General features: G+C 40.0%; 1 protein-coding gene across 16 annotated transcripts in view; it reads left to right on the top strand.

The window, feature by feature from the left end:
* LOC144739124 (tropomyosin alpha-3 chain-like) overlaps positions 1-14,925 on the top strand; it is a 58,964-nt gene that overhangs the window by 21,922 nt on the left and 22,117 nt on the right. For 8 of the 16 annotated variants that reach the window (XM_078622157.1, XM_078622170.1, XM_078622163.1 and 5 more), the window contains exons 1-4: positions 1,302-1,688; positions 11,302-11,435; positions 12,140-12,257; positions 12,922-12,992. In XM_078622157.1, the coding sequence (XP_078478283.1) occupies positions 1,557-1,688; positions 11,302-11,435; positions 12,140-12,257; positions 12,922-12,992 (455 nt within the window). In that variant the 5' untranslated portion in view covers positions 1,302-1,556. Of the gene's footprint in view, positions 1-1,301; positions 1,689-11,301; positions 11,436-12,139; positions 12,258-12,921; positions 12,993-14,925 lie in introns of those variants that run through there. The other 8 variants (XM_078622113.1, XM_078622131.1, XM_078622125.1 and 5 more) reach the window with 1 other exon arrangement.

Here is a 14,925-nt window from a genome sequence, read left to right as displayed (position 1 = left end):
CCACGCAGCAGCTTGACAGTCAACCCGATATTTTTAATTCTCAAGAGCGTGCAAAACCACATTTTCTGCAATGGTTTGTTTTGTGACATCATTGGTGACCGGGCTGAGACCATTAATTCACGACACGAGAGAAGTCGGTCTAATGAGAGGTGGTCGTCTGTATTCCAGCACAGGAACTCAGCAGTGCCCGATGAGACATCTGACCTCAGATCAATCTTAATGGCCACCTCCTACTTAAACAAAGCTTAACATTACATCGAGATTTAATGGGATATGCCAGAGGGAATTGGATGTCATAAATGTAATTTAAATTATTTATATTTTATTTGAAAGGTGTATGTTGTACGACAGGTACTTTCCAGTTTCCACCCATTTATTTATACCTGGAGAGTTGTTGCTGTACATTGTAGCATTTATCCCTATTCATGTAAAAATGACTGTCTATAATATAACCTCGTTGACGAACGGGTTGAGATTTTAGTTCAATAAAGGTCAAACACAATTGAGGTCAGTGTAGACATTCTTGAATGAATCCTTCAATTGCAATGGTGAAATTCCTTAAAATAATTGTATAAACTTAAAATTTCTGCAATACAGGACTTTCAACATTGTCCAGAGACCAGCCATATCCTTATTCATATTCTTAGGTTTAATATGCTATAACTACTTAATTTGCTAAATATTCACGCACCACCGGACATTCAATTATTGACGTTCAGGGCCTCTCAAACGTAACTCTGGCCCATTCTGATATGACCGTATCACTCATCGCACCCCATCAAAGTAAATACAACGTAGTCCCGAGCAGCAAAAATAAAATTATAAAAAAAAACGAAACTCGCTCTCGTAAAATATAACAAAACAGTTCACTCAACCACACACGCAGAAACTCCGCGCGAATGTAATACAGTGCAATAAATCGTAAAATGAATTTCAAATTTTATGAAATAACGGGGCAGTTTCCGGCGATTCGCGCCGCGCAGTGATTCGTGAGGGGGCGAGGAAGGTGGGGAGGGATAAGGGGGCGGAGGTGGTGGGGGGGGGTGAAGAGCGCGGGGGTGGGGGCGAGGGGGGGGGTGAGAAGGGGGTGGGGGCGAGGGGTGTGGGGGCGAGGGGGGGTGAGAAGGGGGTGGGGGCGAGAAGGGGGTGGGGGCGAGAAGGGGGTGGGGGCGAGGGGGGGTGAGAAGGGGGTGGGGGCGAGGGGGGGTGAGAAGGGGGTGGGGGCAAGGGGGGGTGAGAAGGGGGTGGGGGCGAGGGGGGGATGAGAAGGGGGTGGGGGCGAGGGGGGCGAGGGGGCGTGGTCACCCCCGAGCTCGTGCGCTCTCAGTCGGCTCCATTCATCCACCCTCAACGACCATCACCGCCGCCGCCACCACTATTATTTATATTTACAAAGCAACCGAAACATTACACCGGCAAATAATCCGTGCAAACCCCGCGCTGCCGCTGCTGCTTCTGCTGCTGCCGCTATCGTCGCTGCTTAATTTTTTGCGGCGGAGTGACGCGGCGGGAGGGGAGGAGGGGGGGTGCGCTAGTCGGCTGTCATCTTTGGCGAGATGACGGGCGTGAACTCGATCGAGGCGGTGAAGAGGAAGATCAAGAGCCTGCAGGAGCAGGCGGACGAGGCGGAGGAGCGCGCCGAGAGCCTCCAGCGAGAGCTCGACACGGAGCGGCACGCGCGCGAACGCGTGAGACACGGGGGGGTTGGGGGGGGGTGGGGGAATAATTAATTAATTAATTGCACGGGGTGGGGGGGGTCAAAGGTTGTGTTGGGTGGGTGGGTGAATGTGGAGGAGTTTTGGTGGTGGACATCTGTCATTGTCGTCGTGATCGTCGTCATGAATCTCGTTTTGTCCCCAATTGGTGTCACATCTGTTGATTGTGCCTACAAGGAGGGGACGATTGGTTGGTTTGTGAGAGGGTTGGGGAGTGATGGTGGTGGATTTTTGTCGCCGTGAGCATCATCTTTATCATGAGTATGCTTTTGGGTTTTTGTCATCGAGAGTGGCATCTGTTGATTGTTGCCGACAGTGCATCAAGGCGGTGCGGCGTGGCATGAGAAGGTTGAGTGGTGATGGACTTTTGTCATCGTGAGAGTGATCAACTGATGATTAGGATCATGTTGGATATCGAGGTGGGTTGGGAGCTTGGCGATGATGGGGACAGTTACTGTATTACAGATGTTCGAGTTCTATCATCGCCATTAGAAATTAGTTGATTACATTAATATATTGAGGGGAGGTGGGGTTGTTGGGATTATGGGGGAGGGATATGATTAATTGCTGGAATTATCATAATTATGAATATATATCAGGTGCCCTCATGGGTATGAGGGGAGGTAGATTTTAATGGGGGGGTGGTTAAAGGAGTGATAATGATGAATGTCTCTCATCGTTGTGAATATCATCATCTGTTAATTCAGTTCCTAAATTCGTGGCGACTTGAGAGTTGTGTTGGTGGGGGTGGATTGGGTTTGGTGATGGATGAGGGAAGGTGGTGGATTCTTACAGCGTCAATATCATTATCTGTTGATAGAGAAAAAGGTGGGAGAAAGTGGGGAGTGGTGGTTGGGAGGGGTCGTTTTGACGGTGTAGGTGATGATTGTGGAGTGATGTTTTTTCTGCCATCGTGAATATTCTTATCACCTGTTGATAAGGTGCCTGCATCAGTGTCATCAGAATTGGAGGATTATATTGTATTGTCATCATTTTGGTGCTTAGATTTCCATATGGGGATCATTCTAATAATCAGTTGCGTTGTCATTCTCAGTAAATTCCTTTTTTCCATCATAAGCAGAATCTGTGAGTAGGTTTCTATGGCAACCTAATTCTTTATAGACGGAATTCTAAGCTCAACAGCAAGTGATATATGTATATATTTACATGGCAATCATAAATTACTGGTTTACATAATTTGTCATCACTGAATTATTCGATTCCTACAATCGCATAATCACCATCTCTGGTTTCTGGTGTCAGTGTCAATTATTTGTGGATTGTATTATAAGATTATTATTTCGATATTAGATTATTACTTTAGCCTCGATATTATCACTGGCATATGATCATATCCCAGCATATTCTTTGTCAATTTTGTCATCCACTTAGTAGCTTTGTGAATTAACATTAAAAATCTGAGGATTTGATGCTAAGGTAAGGTATTTATTCCTGCATTTGTTCTATGACATCATCTGTTGATTTGTTTTCTGTGTCAGCATCACCAGCTTGTGGATGTTGTAAGATTACCATCAGTGAGCGTTTATATCAGTACAGTACAGTGTTGACATCTTCATGTCGTCATTTTTGATTTGGGATAATTTTTGGGTTAATCGTCAGAAGTGGGTTATTCGATTATTTTCATTAATTTGGCCAACATCATTAAAGTATATTCCTGTTGTGTTTCCACCATCATCTGTTGAACATATTCTGACATGAACCGCATCATAATTTTCAGGTTATATTAATGAAGATATTCTTCATAAGATTGTTATATTCTTATATTAACCTTGCCGTCATCTGTTGGTTGTGTTCCTACATCAATACGTATTTTTGGGTTGACTGAATTTATTATCAGTCGTCGTTTAGACTCCCACTTTATTGTAATCATTAATAGTATGATTACACTATTAGATTCCTACATTAGCCATTCTCCGGATCAATATCAGGAGATTACTTTATTATATTTCTAATCAGCATGCTGATGGTGTTAGTTATGTCAGTAATACTACCATCGTCATTACATGATAATATTCCTACCACCGCATTAGCACAATATCCTTAGATACCTATACTGTACCTCATAACCTCCAACAAACGGTTATAGAATTCGCCATCAACATAATCTGAATCAGTAGACTAAATTCATAATCTCAATCATCACCAACCACCATCAGCGGTGCTGATGTGCGATTGTCTAATTCAGCAATTCGTATACAGTAGACATACCCTCATACTGCTCAGCAGGCCTTATAATTATTCGGAACATGTTTGTTGCTTATTGTCATGGCAATCACTGGCTATTTTTATCCTCAGCAAATCAATCCTCGTGGCTGTGAGAGTAAAATTTTACTGTCATGATTGACATCAATGTCGTTATGATTGTGTCAAATTGTGTAATGAAATGTATAATAATTTTAGTATTTAAGTGTTTTACGTCACTGTTGTCCATAACCTCAGTCATGGCAGGCGATGGCAGTGACACTTATCTTGAACACGTGGCTTGTGAATATTTAAAATGCATACTTCAGCAACAAATCATGGTCATTCCCATTAATTCATCCAGAATAGTGGGGTTTTTTATGTTCTTGTGGCACATTACAATTCTAATTACCATCAGTATCATCGTCGCGGTGGGATGTTGTTACATTTCTTCCTCTGGCGTACAGTATATTAACAAGAAGGGGCCTTGCGTCAGTCGCTGTCCCAGTGTTTTCCTCATCCCTCTGAGAGCCGTCCGTCATCTCTCAAGACGAATGGGCCATAATTCAAACAACATTGCTGTCAAATATTATTCGAGCGTGCCCTGTATGCTACCGTGCCGGCGAGGATTCGAATTGTGCTTCTGAAGTCTGAAAATTCAGGCTGTGGCATTTATGTACTGTACTTGGCAAGAGCCGAACATCATGCCATTTGAACGTTCAAGTCAATGCGCTAAAAGACATCGTGACTGATGTTTAATGGTCGTATAATGATTCGCATAAATGAAGCCAGGGGGTGATTTTGCACAAGTACACTGTAAACTCCGAGCTAGCAGTTTTGTATAACACCGCAGTACCGTAGTGTAATCTGTCTAGCCAGCGCTCAATTAAAAATATTCAACTGTATACACTTGTAAGTTAAATATAAGCTCGTTTATTTAATGAAATTCACGCGTGCAAGGCGAGGCAATATATTTAATCTGCGTGTATGCACATTGCAGTAGGTTCTGCTAAGTAACGAATTAAATAATTCCACATTTTCCTTTTTAACAGCTTGGGGAAAATCGCAGTGAATGCAGTTTTGCACATCATTCTGTAGGAGCATTCATCTGTGCAACATCAATAGGGGCCTTTCACTGCGGGCATTAGGCAAGGCTGATGACAGATGCATGGTGCACTTGGAATGCGAGCATAATCCCCGGGGGGGGGGGGGGAGCTGAAAATATGAGCATTTGTTGATGCGATTTCGACTCTGATCTTGAAAAGCTTATTCTAATGCTAGTATTAAAAACAAAAATAGAATAACGACTTCAACAAGCGAATAATGTATTGCGATAAAGTTACTTGCTGTTTGTTTACATTGTAATGTACTTAACGATTAATGCATACCTCTTAATACATTTCTGTAATGCACACTCTGGGAATGCTGCCGTGGTTATCACACTGAAGGTCGCAGGTTTGTTCTTCTGGTGCTTCAGTCGAAACAATGGGACTAGTTTCTTAATCCTTTACGCCCCTGCCCACCCCAGTATATATTCTAAATGCATATACCACAGTTGGTAGCACCTCTTCCAAGACATCTGACCCGCTTGGAAGAGGCCATCGACACTCTAAAAGGGGCTCTCTAAGAGCTCCAACTTGTGGAGGCCCTTCTTCCAGTAGTGATGTGTCCACATTTACCATGGCGGTGAGGTGTTAAATACCTCGCCAGGTATACAGGAGGTCTTGGGTTCGATCCCGACTCCGACGCCTGTATATTTGGAGTCTGCGTGTTCTCCCCGTGGTCGTGTGGAATTTCCTCCGGGTCCTCTGGTTTTTCCCTCCACATTTAGAAACATGCGTTTCGAGTATTTGGCAGCTATAAATGTCCACATGATAAGCCACTTTATTGAGCTATCATTTGTGGCCAGGTCGCTTCTGAAAAAGAGCTATATAGCTCAGTGAGCCTTACCTAGTAAAAATAGTTTAGTTTAACTTTTTATAATCTCAATACGCTGAGCCAAATGCATGTTTTAATATATACAAACAGATCCATAGGCTGTTGTGTTATAATGTGGCATATAGTGCATTTGTAAATGGAAAAAAATATAGAATGCAATATATTTCATTCGATTTAACAAAGCACACGTCATAGCTTATCCACATACATGTGCACGATTTGAGAATACTGTACTGCACTGTTAGCCAGTTTTGGGTGCTTTTAAGGGGCACACAATGACCACCTTAACAGAATCACTGATGAATAGACTTGAGTTGCTGAAAAACGTCTCTGCGTGTGAATGCGCGCTACTTTTTCTTTGTTTGTGCCCAGTGACCTCTCCGTTGACCTGTGGCATTGCTTAACGGTTGGGTAGAAGGCCGCTAAATTAAACCTCCCATAAGGATCTCATACCGCATGTTTGCTGAGCATGCCGTGGTTTATGCTATACGGAAACATTTTTGTTGCCTCTGGTGTTGGTGGAATAATCGATCAATTAACGGTATTATTGTGGCTCTTAGACAAACATTTTGCCAGGAAGCGTTCAGTCATGGCCTTATTGCCAAGAAATGGATCTATGCAACACTGTAACTAAGTTACTTATTTTGTGTGATAGACAGTATTTGTGCAGTTAGATATTACAGTAGAAAACTCCAGACAGACTTTTATTTTGCATTGCTGGGCCATCATGATTCTAACTTGTATCTGCTTACTTTGGTTACACACAAATGTTGGTTTTAATGTTATAGATTCGAAGTTTTCGTGACTGCAAGGATTCATACTCTTAGTTTTTTTCGGTAAAGTCACGTAGGTATAAATAAATAAATTAACTCACGACGTTTCGGAAGCAACACAAGCCTCCGTCATCAGGTGTAACTGCTCCTTCATACGCTACAGCAATTTTACTGGAGCAGTTACACCTGATGATGGAGGCTTGTGTTGCTTCCGAAACGTCGTGAGTTAATTTATTTAATTTTTTTACCTACGTGACTTTACCAAAAAAACCAAAGAGTATGGTATTAATGTTATTCTACAGTTTATATGTAACTCGGTTAACTCGAACACCATGCTTGCAAAGCATGCTGACAAGTTTAAAACATAATACTGCAGGTTAACCTGCCACATCTTCATGAAATATTAGCAGTATGTGGAGATGATAATGAGAGATGTCCCAACGGATAAGTGGACGTTTTTGTATGCACTTTTTAATGATTTGGTTTTGTTACGTATTGTGCTTTATGTGCATAGGACACTGTCATATTTTATGAGGATAAAATAATAATGACTATACCAGTTTTTATATAATTAAATTGTTACCTCATTCACTGTCCTGGAGAGAATGTTTAAACTAACTTGGTCTATATGTTTCCCCATTAAAAGGCAGCCACAATACAAGGTCATAGAGTTACAAAACAAATTACATTTTGCTTTAGGGTATGGTTAATATCCTTTCACAGCTATACGATTTGACCATATGTAAGCAATTTGTGAGGTTTATACATAATTTTCACAAGACAAACTGCGATACAATTATAGTTTTCATTGGCCTGATGCAATACATTTTAGATGTTGGTAACAGTGATTGTGAAGATAAGTCTTTGAAAAATAGCCTAACGTGGTAGATTTTTTTGTTGCAATTTTGTTTAATTGATGGCTTTTGCAATCGACATTTTCTGTAATGTGGAATAAGCCTCCAGAGAAATTAAGAGCATCATTTAAATCCATTTGCGAAGTTCCAGGAAAAATAGAAAACAGTTTCTCAGACCAAGATAAATCAGTTGAAATGTTTATACCCAAGCCCATAATCCATCGTTGTCTTTTTAAGCATCACACTGTTTTGCATTGCATGCATATATGCTATGTAATTAATGGTCATGTTAGGCCACAGTTGCAACAGAAATGGGAGTTTGGAATTAAATTTCAGCAGCGAGCAGTTGACATTTCAACATGTATTAAATATACATGAAAACCTCTGTTGGACATCAGCACAGTTTAGTTCTGTTGAACATACGCACTCTTGTTACCCGGTCAGAGACTGGCCCAGTAATATATGCAATGCAATTTACCGCAGCACACGTATTGAAGTCTAAAATTTATTCATACATCTATTTGTACCGTTGTAACACAACTAATTGTTATCTTTCGAGCAGACATTTTATGTGTTTTATACGTTTGTGAGTACTGTACATTCAGAAGTTTCTGTACATTTTCATGTATAAAATGGTTGTGACTCGGGTTATGCAGTAGTGTATAGCTTACCAAAATTCCCTTATGATGTAGGCCCATGAATGCATGTTGCAATCTGTCATTCATATTGGCTTCTTTATTTTAACCAATGCTCTTGGGATTCATTTTTGCAGTAATTTTATGTGCGGGAGATATTTTGCCAAAACTTTATAAGCTCGTGCTAACCAGCTCGGTGGAGGTAACAAGTTGTGGGAATTTGTAGATGCACACTTAAGACCTGCATTTATTTGGTTATATATATTTTTCATCATTTGTCACAAAAAATGTATAGCAAAAATACAATATAAATTGAAATTTATACAATTTTGATTTAAACCTTTCGTGACTGCAGGGATTCATATTCTTGGTTCTTTCAGTAAAGTCACGTAGAAGGGAAATAATAAAATAATCTAAATATAAAACAAAAAAAATTCTCACGACGTTTCGACTGCAACACAAGCAATCATCATCAGGTGCGAAATCCACAGCAAGAATATTTTAACAAAGTGGCGGTTTTTCACACCTGATGATGATTGCTTGTGTTGCAGTCGAAACGTGGGAATTTGTATTGTTGAATATTTATATTATTTTATTATTTCCCTTCTACGTGACTTTACAGAAAGAACCAAGAATATGAAATTTATACAGTTTGATACCTATTATCTGTGTCTCTTGCAAAAAAAAATTGACTGGCTGAATGAATGTGCACCTAATCATTGGCCAGCATTAAATTTGCTTTCACGGGATTTACTGCTCAGTAAAAGCGACGAGGCATTATTATTTGTCGCCGTAGCCATTACTGAATGTTACGGTGCATTTTTTTTAAAAATAAAACCAAACTGCGAATAATACATTCTCCAAAAAGCCGGAAGCAGATTGCATTCGTTCCAGAATTGAAAAAAAAGCATAAAATACCACAAATGTAATTCCTTGTAGCTTCTTTCTTGCTCATAGAAATGATTTGGTGTTGCTGTTTCGGCAGTGGTGCATAAGCACGAATAACAAAAAAAAACATCATTGACTGTGTTGAGTTGTTCTTATTATAGATGTTGCTACCGTTGGAACAATACTCGCAAACATCTGTTATCGCGGATTGGTTTCTCGAAATGGTGCGGCTGATTTAAAACGTCCTTGACAGCCGTTTGGCGAAAACTTTTTTTGCATAAAGAACGGAGGAAATTTGTCAATGAGCGCATGCGAGCGTGGACTGCTCTGCCTAAAAGCGTGAGCTCTGCTTTACAGGGAAACCCAACAGCAGCAGCAGCAGCCGCCCTGTTTTCAAGGGCTTTTGAGGATTTATTTTCCAAGTTACTTCATCGCCAGACCGTAAACTGGGCATGAAGACAGAAGCTGGCTTTTTTTTTGTCAGGAGGCAAAGATCCAGGCGTTACCTTATATGGCAAAGTATGGTTTATACTGTAGGTTTTACTTCTCCGTAGAACAGGTATATTTATAGTTTATGTATTATTCATTGTATATGTAAGGGCGACCCCATTGAAATGCAGTTTGGTTTAATTTATTGACTTGGTATTCTTTAGGGAAAAAGATGTCACAATTGCAAGCATTACTGCAGTTAATGGTATAACCTGAATTTATAATGAGTAAAGTGTACATATATACTTGACCTTTTAATACCACTCTGCTCGTGTTAATTGGGAACTTTCCGCATCTTACTTAGCTTCAATGGCGATGTAGTACGCCATGTTAATGTATATGTGAGTTACTTATTAGCTTATTTTTCATGTGCCCTAGTTTAATCATTTAATTTGCACTAGTTTCAGTCTGAACATATAACATTCTATTTAATCCGCTTGCTGAGCTGGTCCTTTAAACACTATTTTAATAAACAACATAATTGGATCGTTAGCATATTCCAAAGTCGTAAACTTGTAATGTTACAAATCACTACTAGTTAATGTCGGTAGTGGTAGAAGACTAGTCTTGATACCAAATGTATTATAGAATGCATTCACGTCATGTAAGAGGCTTTAAGTGGATTAGAATCAATTGCAAGGCTGAATGTGTGCAAGAATGCGTGGAATGTTACAGTGAAAGAGCCCTCCTCTCTTCTCGTCTGGCTAGACACTGCTGCGAAGCATTGAAGCAAACATGATGTAATGCGTGCTGCCACACTGTAGAAAAGTGATCTGTGTTTGCACCCCATGAGCTGATTTTAACAGTGACTTAAAATTTGTAATTTTATATTTTTATTTGCCAAGTTCAGGTCGGCGTGAAAATGTTACTTTGAAAACCTCTGATCGTACTGGAATGGCATGATAACAATGTAAACATGTACTTTCAAAAGAAAAGTAATGTCACCTATCATTATGGTAACAATTTCAAGCATTTGTTCTGAATACTTTTATTATATTATTGTTTAGTTTCACAAAATGTATTCCTGATTGTCAGGCCGGCTGAAAGTCTGGCCTCATAGCTGACAATTTGTATAGGCGAGCTATGGTATGCTTACGGAGGAAAAAAATAGTGGCAGAGTAATTTGATTACACAGTGAGACCCCAATTTACATCTCCCCCCTTTTTACGAAGTTTCGTAAATACCTCCTCACTTTATTAATACCACGACCTGATTTGTGTCGCCTCATCCCACACTTATGTCGCTGGCAGCATCCGTCCTTTTTAAATCCTTTATATTAAGTTCACTTGCTTGCTTGCTTGCGCGCTTACGACCGTGCAAATCTTTCGATCGTTTTTTAACCCACTTCCCGTGATCCAATCGAGCTGACATTTTGCACACAGACTCGTTGTGCGTGACAATTTATTTTCGTGAAAATTTTTTCCAAAATTTTCCACTTTTTAGGACATTTTTTTTTTCATATTTAATTTAAAATACCAATGTGATAAAAATGAAACTCTTACTCAAGAAAATCAGAAATGAATAATAAAATAAAACTGATGCCACGCATATAAAGGATTTATAGTGAAAAACTTTGTTTTTATGGGTTAATTTTTTCGTATCCATCACCTCGGCCTTCACCTCCACCTACCCTGTAAATTGCTTTGACTTACGTTGTTTCAATATTCATCGCACCTTTCAGGAACGCATCCCCGACGTAAACCGATGTATTACTTATTATTATGAATGAATGCTGAGAGTACATCCTATAAATGTGTTTGTGGCTATATGACTCAATGCTGCTCTGGTTTCTCCTCTGTAAATGCAGGCTGAAGCCGATGTGGCCTCCCTCAACAGACGCATCCAACTCGTAGAGGAGGAGCTGGACAGGGCTCAGGAGCGCTTGGCCACAGCCCTGCAGAAGCTTGAGGAGGCCACCAAGGCTGCGGATGAGAGTGAGAGGTAATGTCAATGCGCGTGGTGAAAACTCCACGATAGGGAACGTACACCTATCTGCCAGTGCTTCCGTACCTTTAGGATAGGAGTGGCCTATGGCGTCATAGTGAGATGTGCAGAATGCTATGAATTACTAATGGTAATGAATATACTCATAGTGATCTGTCTGGAAAAAACAAGGCAAGCTATTTGTATTTCACAGTGTAGAACTTCGAATAAAAATATGAGCCGTAACTGTATGTACAGTGGCATGCCAAACTAAATATTGCGAAGACATATTTTGGTAGTACAAATACGAGCTGCTGCAAGCTATTTCTTTAATCATTCTTTCTGATTAATAGTATTTCAGTTGGCATGCCATCTAATTGAGTTTGGCGACTGCAATTTTGTTTCATATTATTATAATTGAATCTTGCTCAAATGTGATGTGCTTTTGTGATGAAAAGTTACGTGTGTGGTTTACAGAAAACGGAAACTTAAATTGGTTTCGAAACATTGTGCTCATCAGTGGATAAAGTGTATTATCTCAATTCGGTTACTGACCACAGTGAAGGCCACTTGCTCGTGCTTAGTCTCCTCTCTCTGCCGATACATATTTTTTTATATTGGGTACATGATAGCACCTAAACACCAGCGGTTACGCACGTGTATCCCACTGAGCTGAATTTGATGTCCTTCACACGATACAATTGAATATACTTTATCCACAGAGGCATGAAAGTTATTGAGAACCGGGCCCTCAAGGATGAAGAAAAGATGGAGTTGCAGGAGATCCAGCTGAAAGAGGCCAAGCACATCGCTGAAGAGGCCGATCGCAAGTATGAAGAGGTGAGCTTTGTGGTTTTTAACTCAGTGTCCCATTCATTTCTCAAGCTATCATTTGCTCTTTTACAACGCTGTCCCCTGGGTTATGCCTGGTTTTGGAAAGCGCTTGCCAAGTGTGCCGTAGTTCCAAGAAGCAATTCAAACTTATTGGGGGAGTGCTGGAAGTCTCTGAGTGATTCCTGGCCATAACCAACATCAGTGGTGTAATATGTGAACTGGTCTTTGGACCTAGGCTGCTCCCCCGCTCTTTAACATGCACTGACAAGCGAGGTGAAGTTTAATCAAACCATTCCTACAAGGGACATGGGTTAGGGAAGCTAGCAGTGGATGAACAAAGGGATTTAAATAATAGTTAATCAAAAACTATAGCACTCTCTGAGTATTCGTATTGTGTCTACAACATTAAGTCCCGCACCTCCGAATAGCATGGTTGGCTACGTAGTGCAAAATAATTGCAACATACATACATACACACTCTAATTGTGCCAACACAACTTTGTGCAATATAGCTTGAAACGTTTTATTTGTGCATTATAGTTACAATTATAAATAAGCAGATCTGTCTCTCATCCATTGATTACCTATTGTTTCAGTGTAGGATGATATTGGCAATGTAGTACAGGGCTTAGACGAGATACGTGTGTGTATGTGCGCGCGCGTGCCGCAGGTGGCCCGTAAGTTGGTCATCATCGAGGGGGAGCTGGAGAGGACAGAAGAGCGTGCGGAGGTGGGAGAAACGTGAGTCTCCCGCAATCTAAATTTCACACTTTCATGGAAAATAAAAATGTTATTTTTTTACCAATTACATGTACACCCATGGACAATACACAGTGTATATACACAATTACACATGTATATGTCAAGCGAGGTGGAACCATGGATGGTTAGGGCACTTTATTTACAATCTGAAGGTTGGAAATTCAAATCCCAATCGTGGTTTGACTTTGCTTTTCACCCGTTGGGGTCCGTAAAGTAAGTCATCAATGATCATCCTTTGTAACCAACTTCTTCAAGCCATGGCATGAAGAACGTCCACTACTGGCTTTGGACCTTTAACAGTCATAAGTGCTGCCCCATTGCTCATTTGAGCTGGAAGACACATTGATTTTATATATATATGAATATATTTGTAAATGTGTATAATCTAATGTGCTGTTTTTTTTTATATGCACATACAGTTCACCTATGCAGTAAATTTCGTGTTGTATCATAGCTGTTTCATAATTGTGTTCTGCTTGTATTTTATAAAAAACAAAAACCCGATGCATTTATTATGAAGTAATTGTTATTGGTTCTCAATGTCATTTGCAGCTAGCTGTTCAAATTATGTTGCAGTCTTGTATAAATACTGTAGTGTAACACACCAGTCACGGAGTAACTCATCCAAATATTGATAGATAGCATCAAATCTTCCATCATCACTTTTCCAAGTTTAAAAACTGCTGGCAGCAGTTGACATTGCCTTGAAATGTCATGTTAGTGTTGTCTCTTGTGTGCTTTTAATATAGCTGCTAATTGTAAGACATTTTTAAATGTGCCTAACGCTATTGTGTCAGTGTTGCTTGCATGAAGGCCGGCTGTTAAAGTTCACTGTGTCCTTATAGTTTGGCATGCAGTTGTTAATAGCATAATTTGGTTTTGCATTATATCAAATCCGTGTACGTTTGCAGTACCTTAGGAAGGAGAACAGGTTTAGCAGACTACTTGCTATTGTCTAGGTTAAGATTTTAAAAATACAATTTGTACTATTAATACTGCCCTTTGATTGCTAGTCCCTGCTGAATATGAAGCAAATTTGTTTTGATGTGAATGCCATTTCAATAGGTGGTGTGTACTTGATGATTGTTAAAGTCACTTAACACCAAACCTTCATCTTGAGATGGCCCCGTTATAAAACATCTATTTCAAAGCATTCATTTTGATATTTTAAATTCAACAGTTTATTTGCGAAGTATTTTCGGCTCATTCTTAAAACAAATCCCAACGTGTCTTTTTGGAGGTTTTCTTTACATTCAGCAATGACCACCAATGTTGGGCAGCACACATTATCCAAAATCCCTCATCAGTTGTGGTCACTCGAATGACTATTTAATCAACCAATAATTAAAAACCTTTTAATTTACTCTTCATACCGTTTCATACACGATTAACCAAGGGATGAAGCATATTTCTGCACAAGTATGTGCTTGTGCTTAAACCCAGTGTGAAACCATTAATAATTAACATTTTGTTCGTATTGGGAGCAATATCATCAATGTATACACAGAAATATACAGATATTAATTGTTGCTTTGATTGGTAGGCTTTTTTCAACTCCAAAGGCTGCATGCAATCTAAGGAAAGCCTGTCGGCTAAATTATGGATTCGTTTGGAATGTTGTGTCTCTATCAGTACCATTTCAATAACTATATACACTTAGATTCATAAATAAAACATCAACTGAGCAACACAAACACAAATTCACATATCAAACTCAGCCGTGATACGATATACTCCCAAAAGGAACTTAGCTTCCTTGGTAGACTTGATATATCCTGCATTTAGTGGCTTTCTCTTGCCCTGTGGGGCAAATTTTGTCATTCAGTGCAGCCAGTCACGCATTGCTGCTGCCTGCGTATAATCGCTTGTGTGCATGGTTTGACCGCGGGTGTGTACACTAACCCTGCTGGCA

This window comes from Lampetra planeri, chromosome 3, assembly GCF_965212315.1.
Source record: "Lampetra planeri chromosome 3, kcLamPlan1.2.h2, whole genome shotgun sequence".
Lineage (NCBI taxonomy): Eukaryota > Metazoa > Chordata > Hyperoartia > Petromyzontiformes > Petromyzontidae > Lampetra > Lampetra planeri.
Note: the sequence above shows the minus strand (reverse complement) of the source record. Positions and strands in the feature narration are given on the sequence as shown.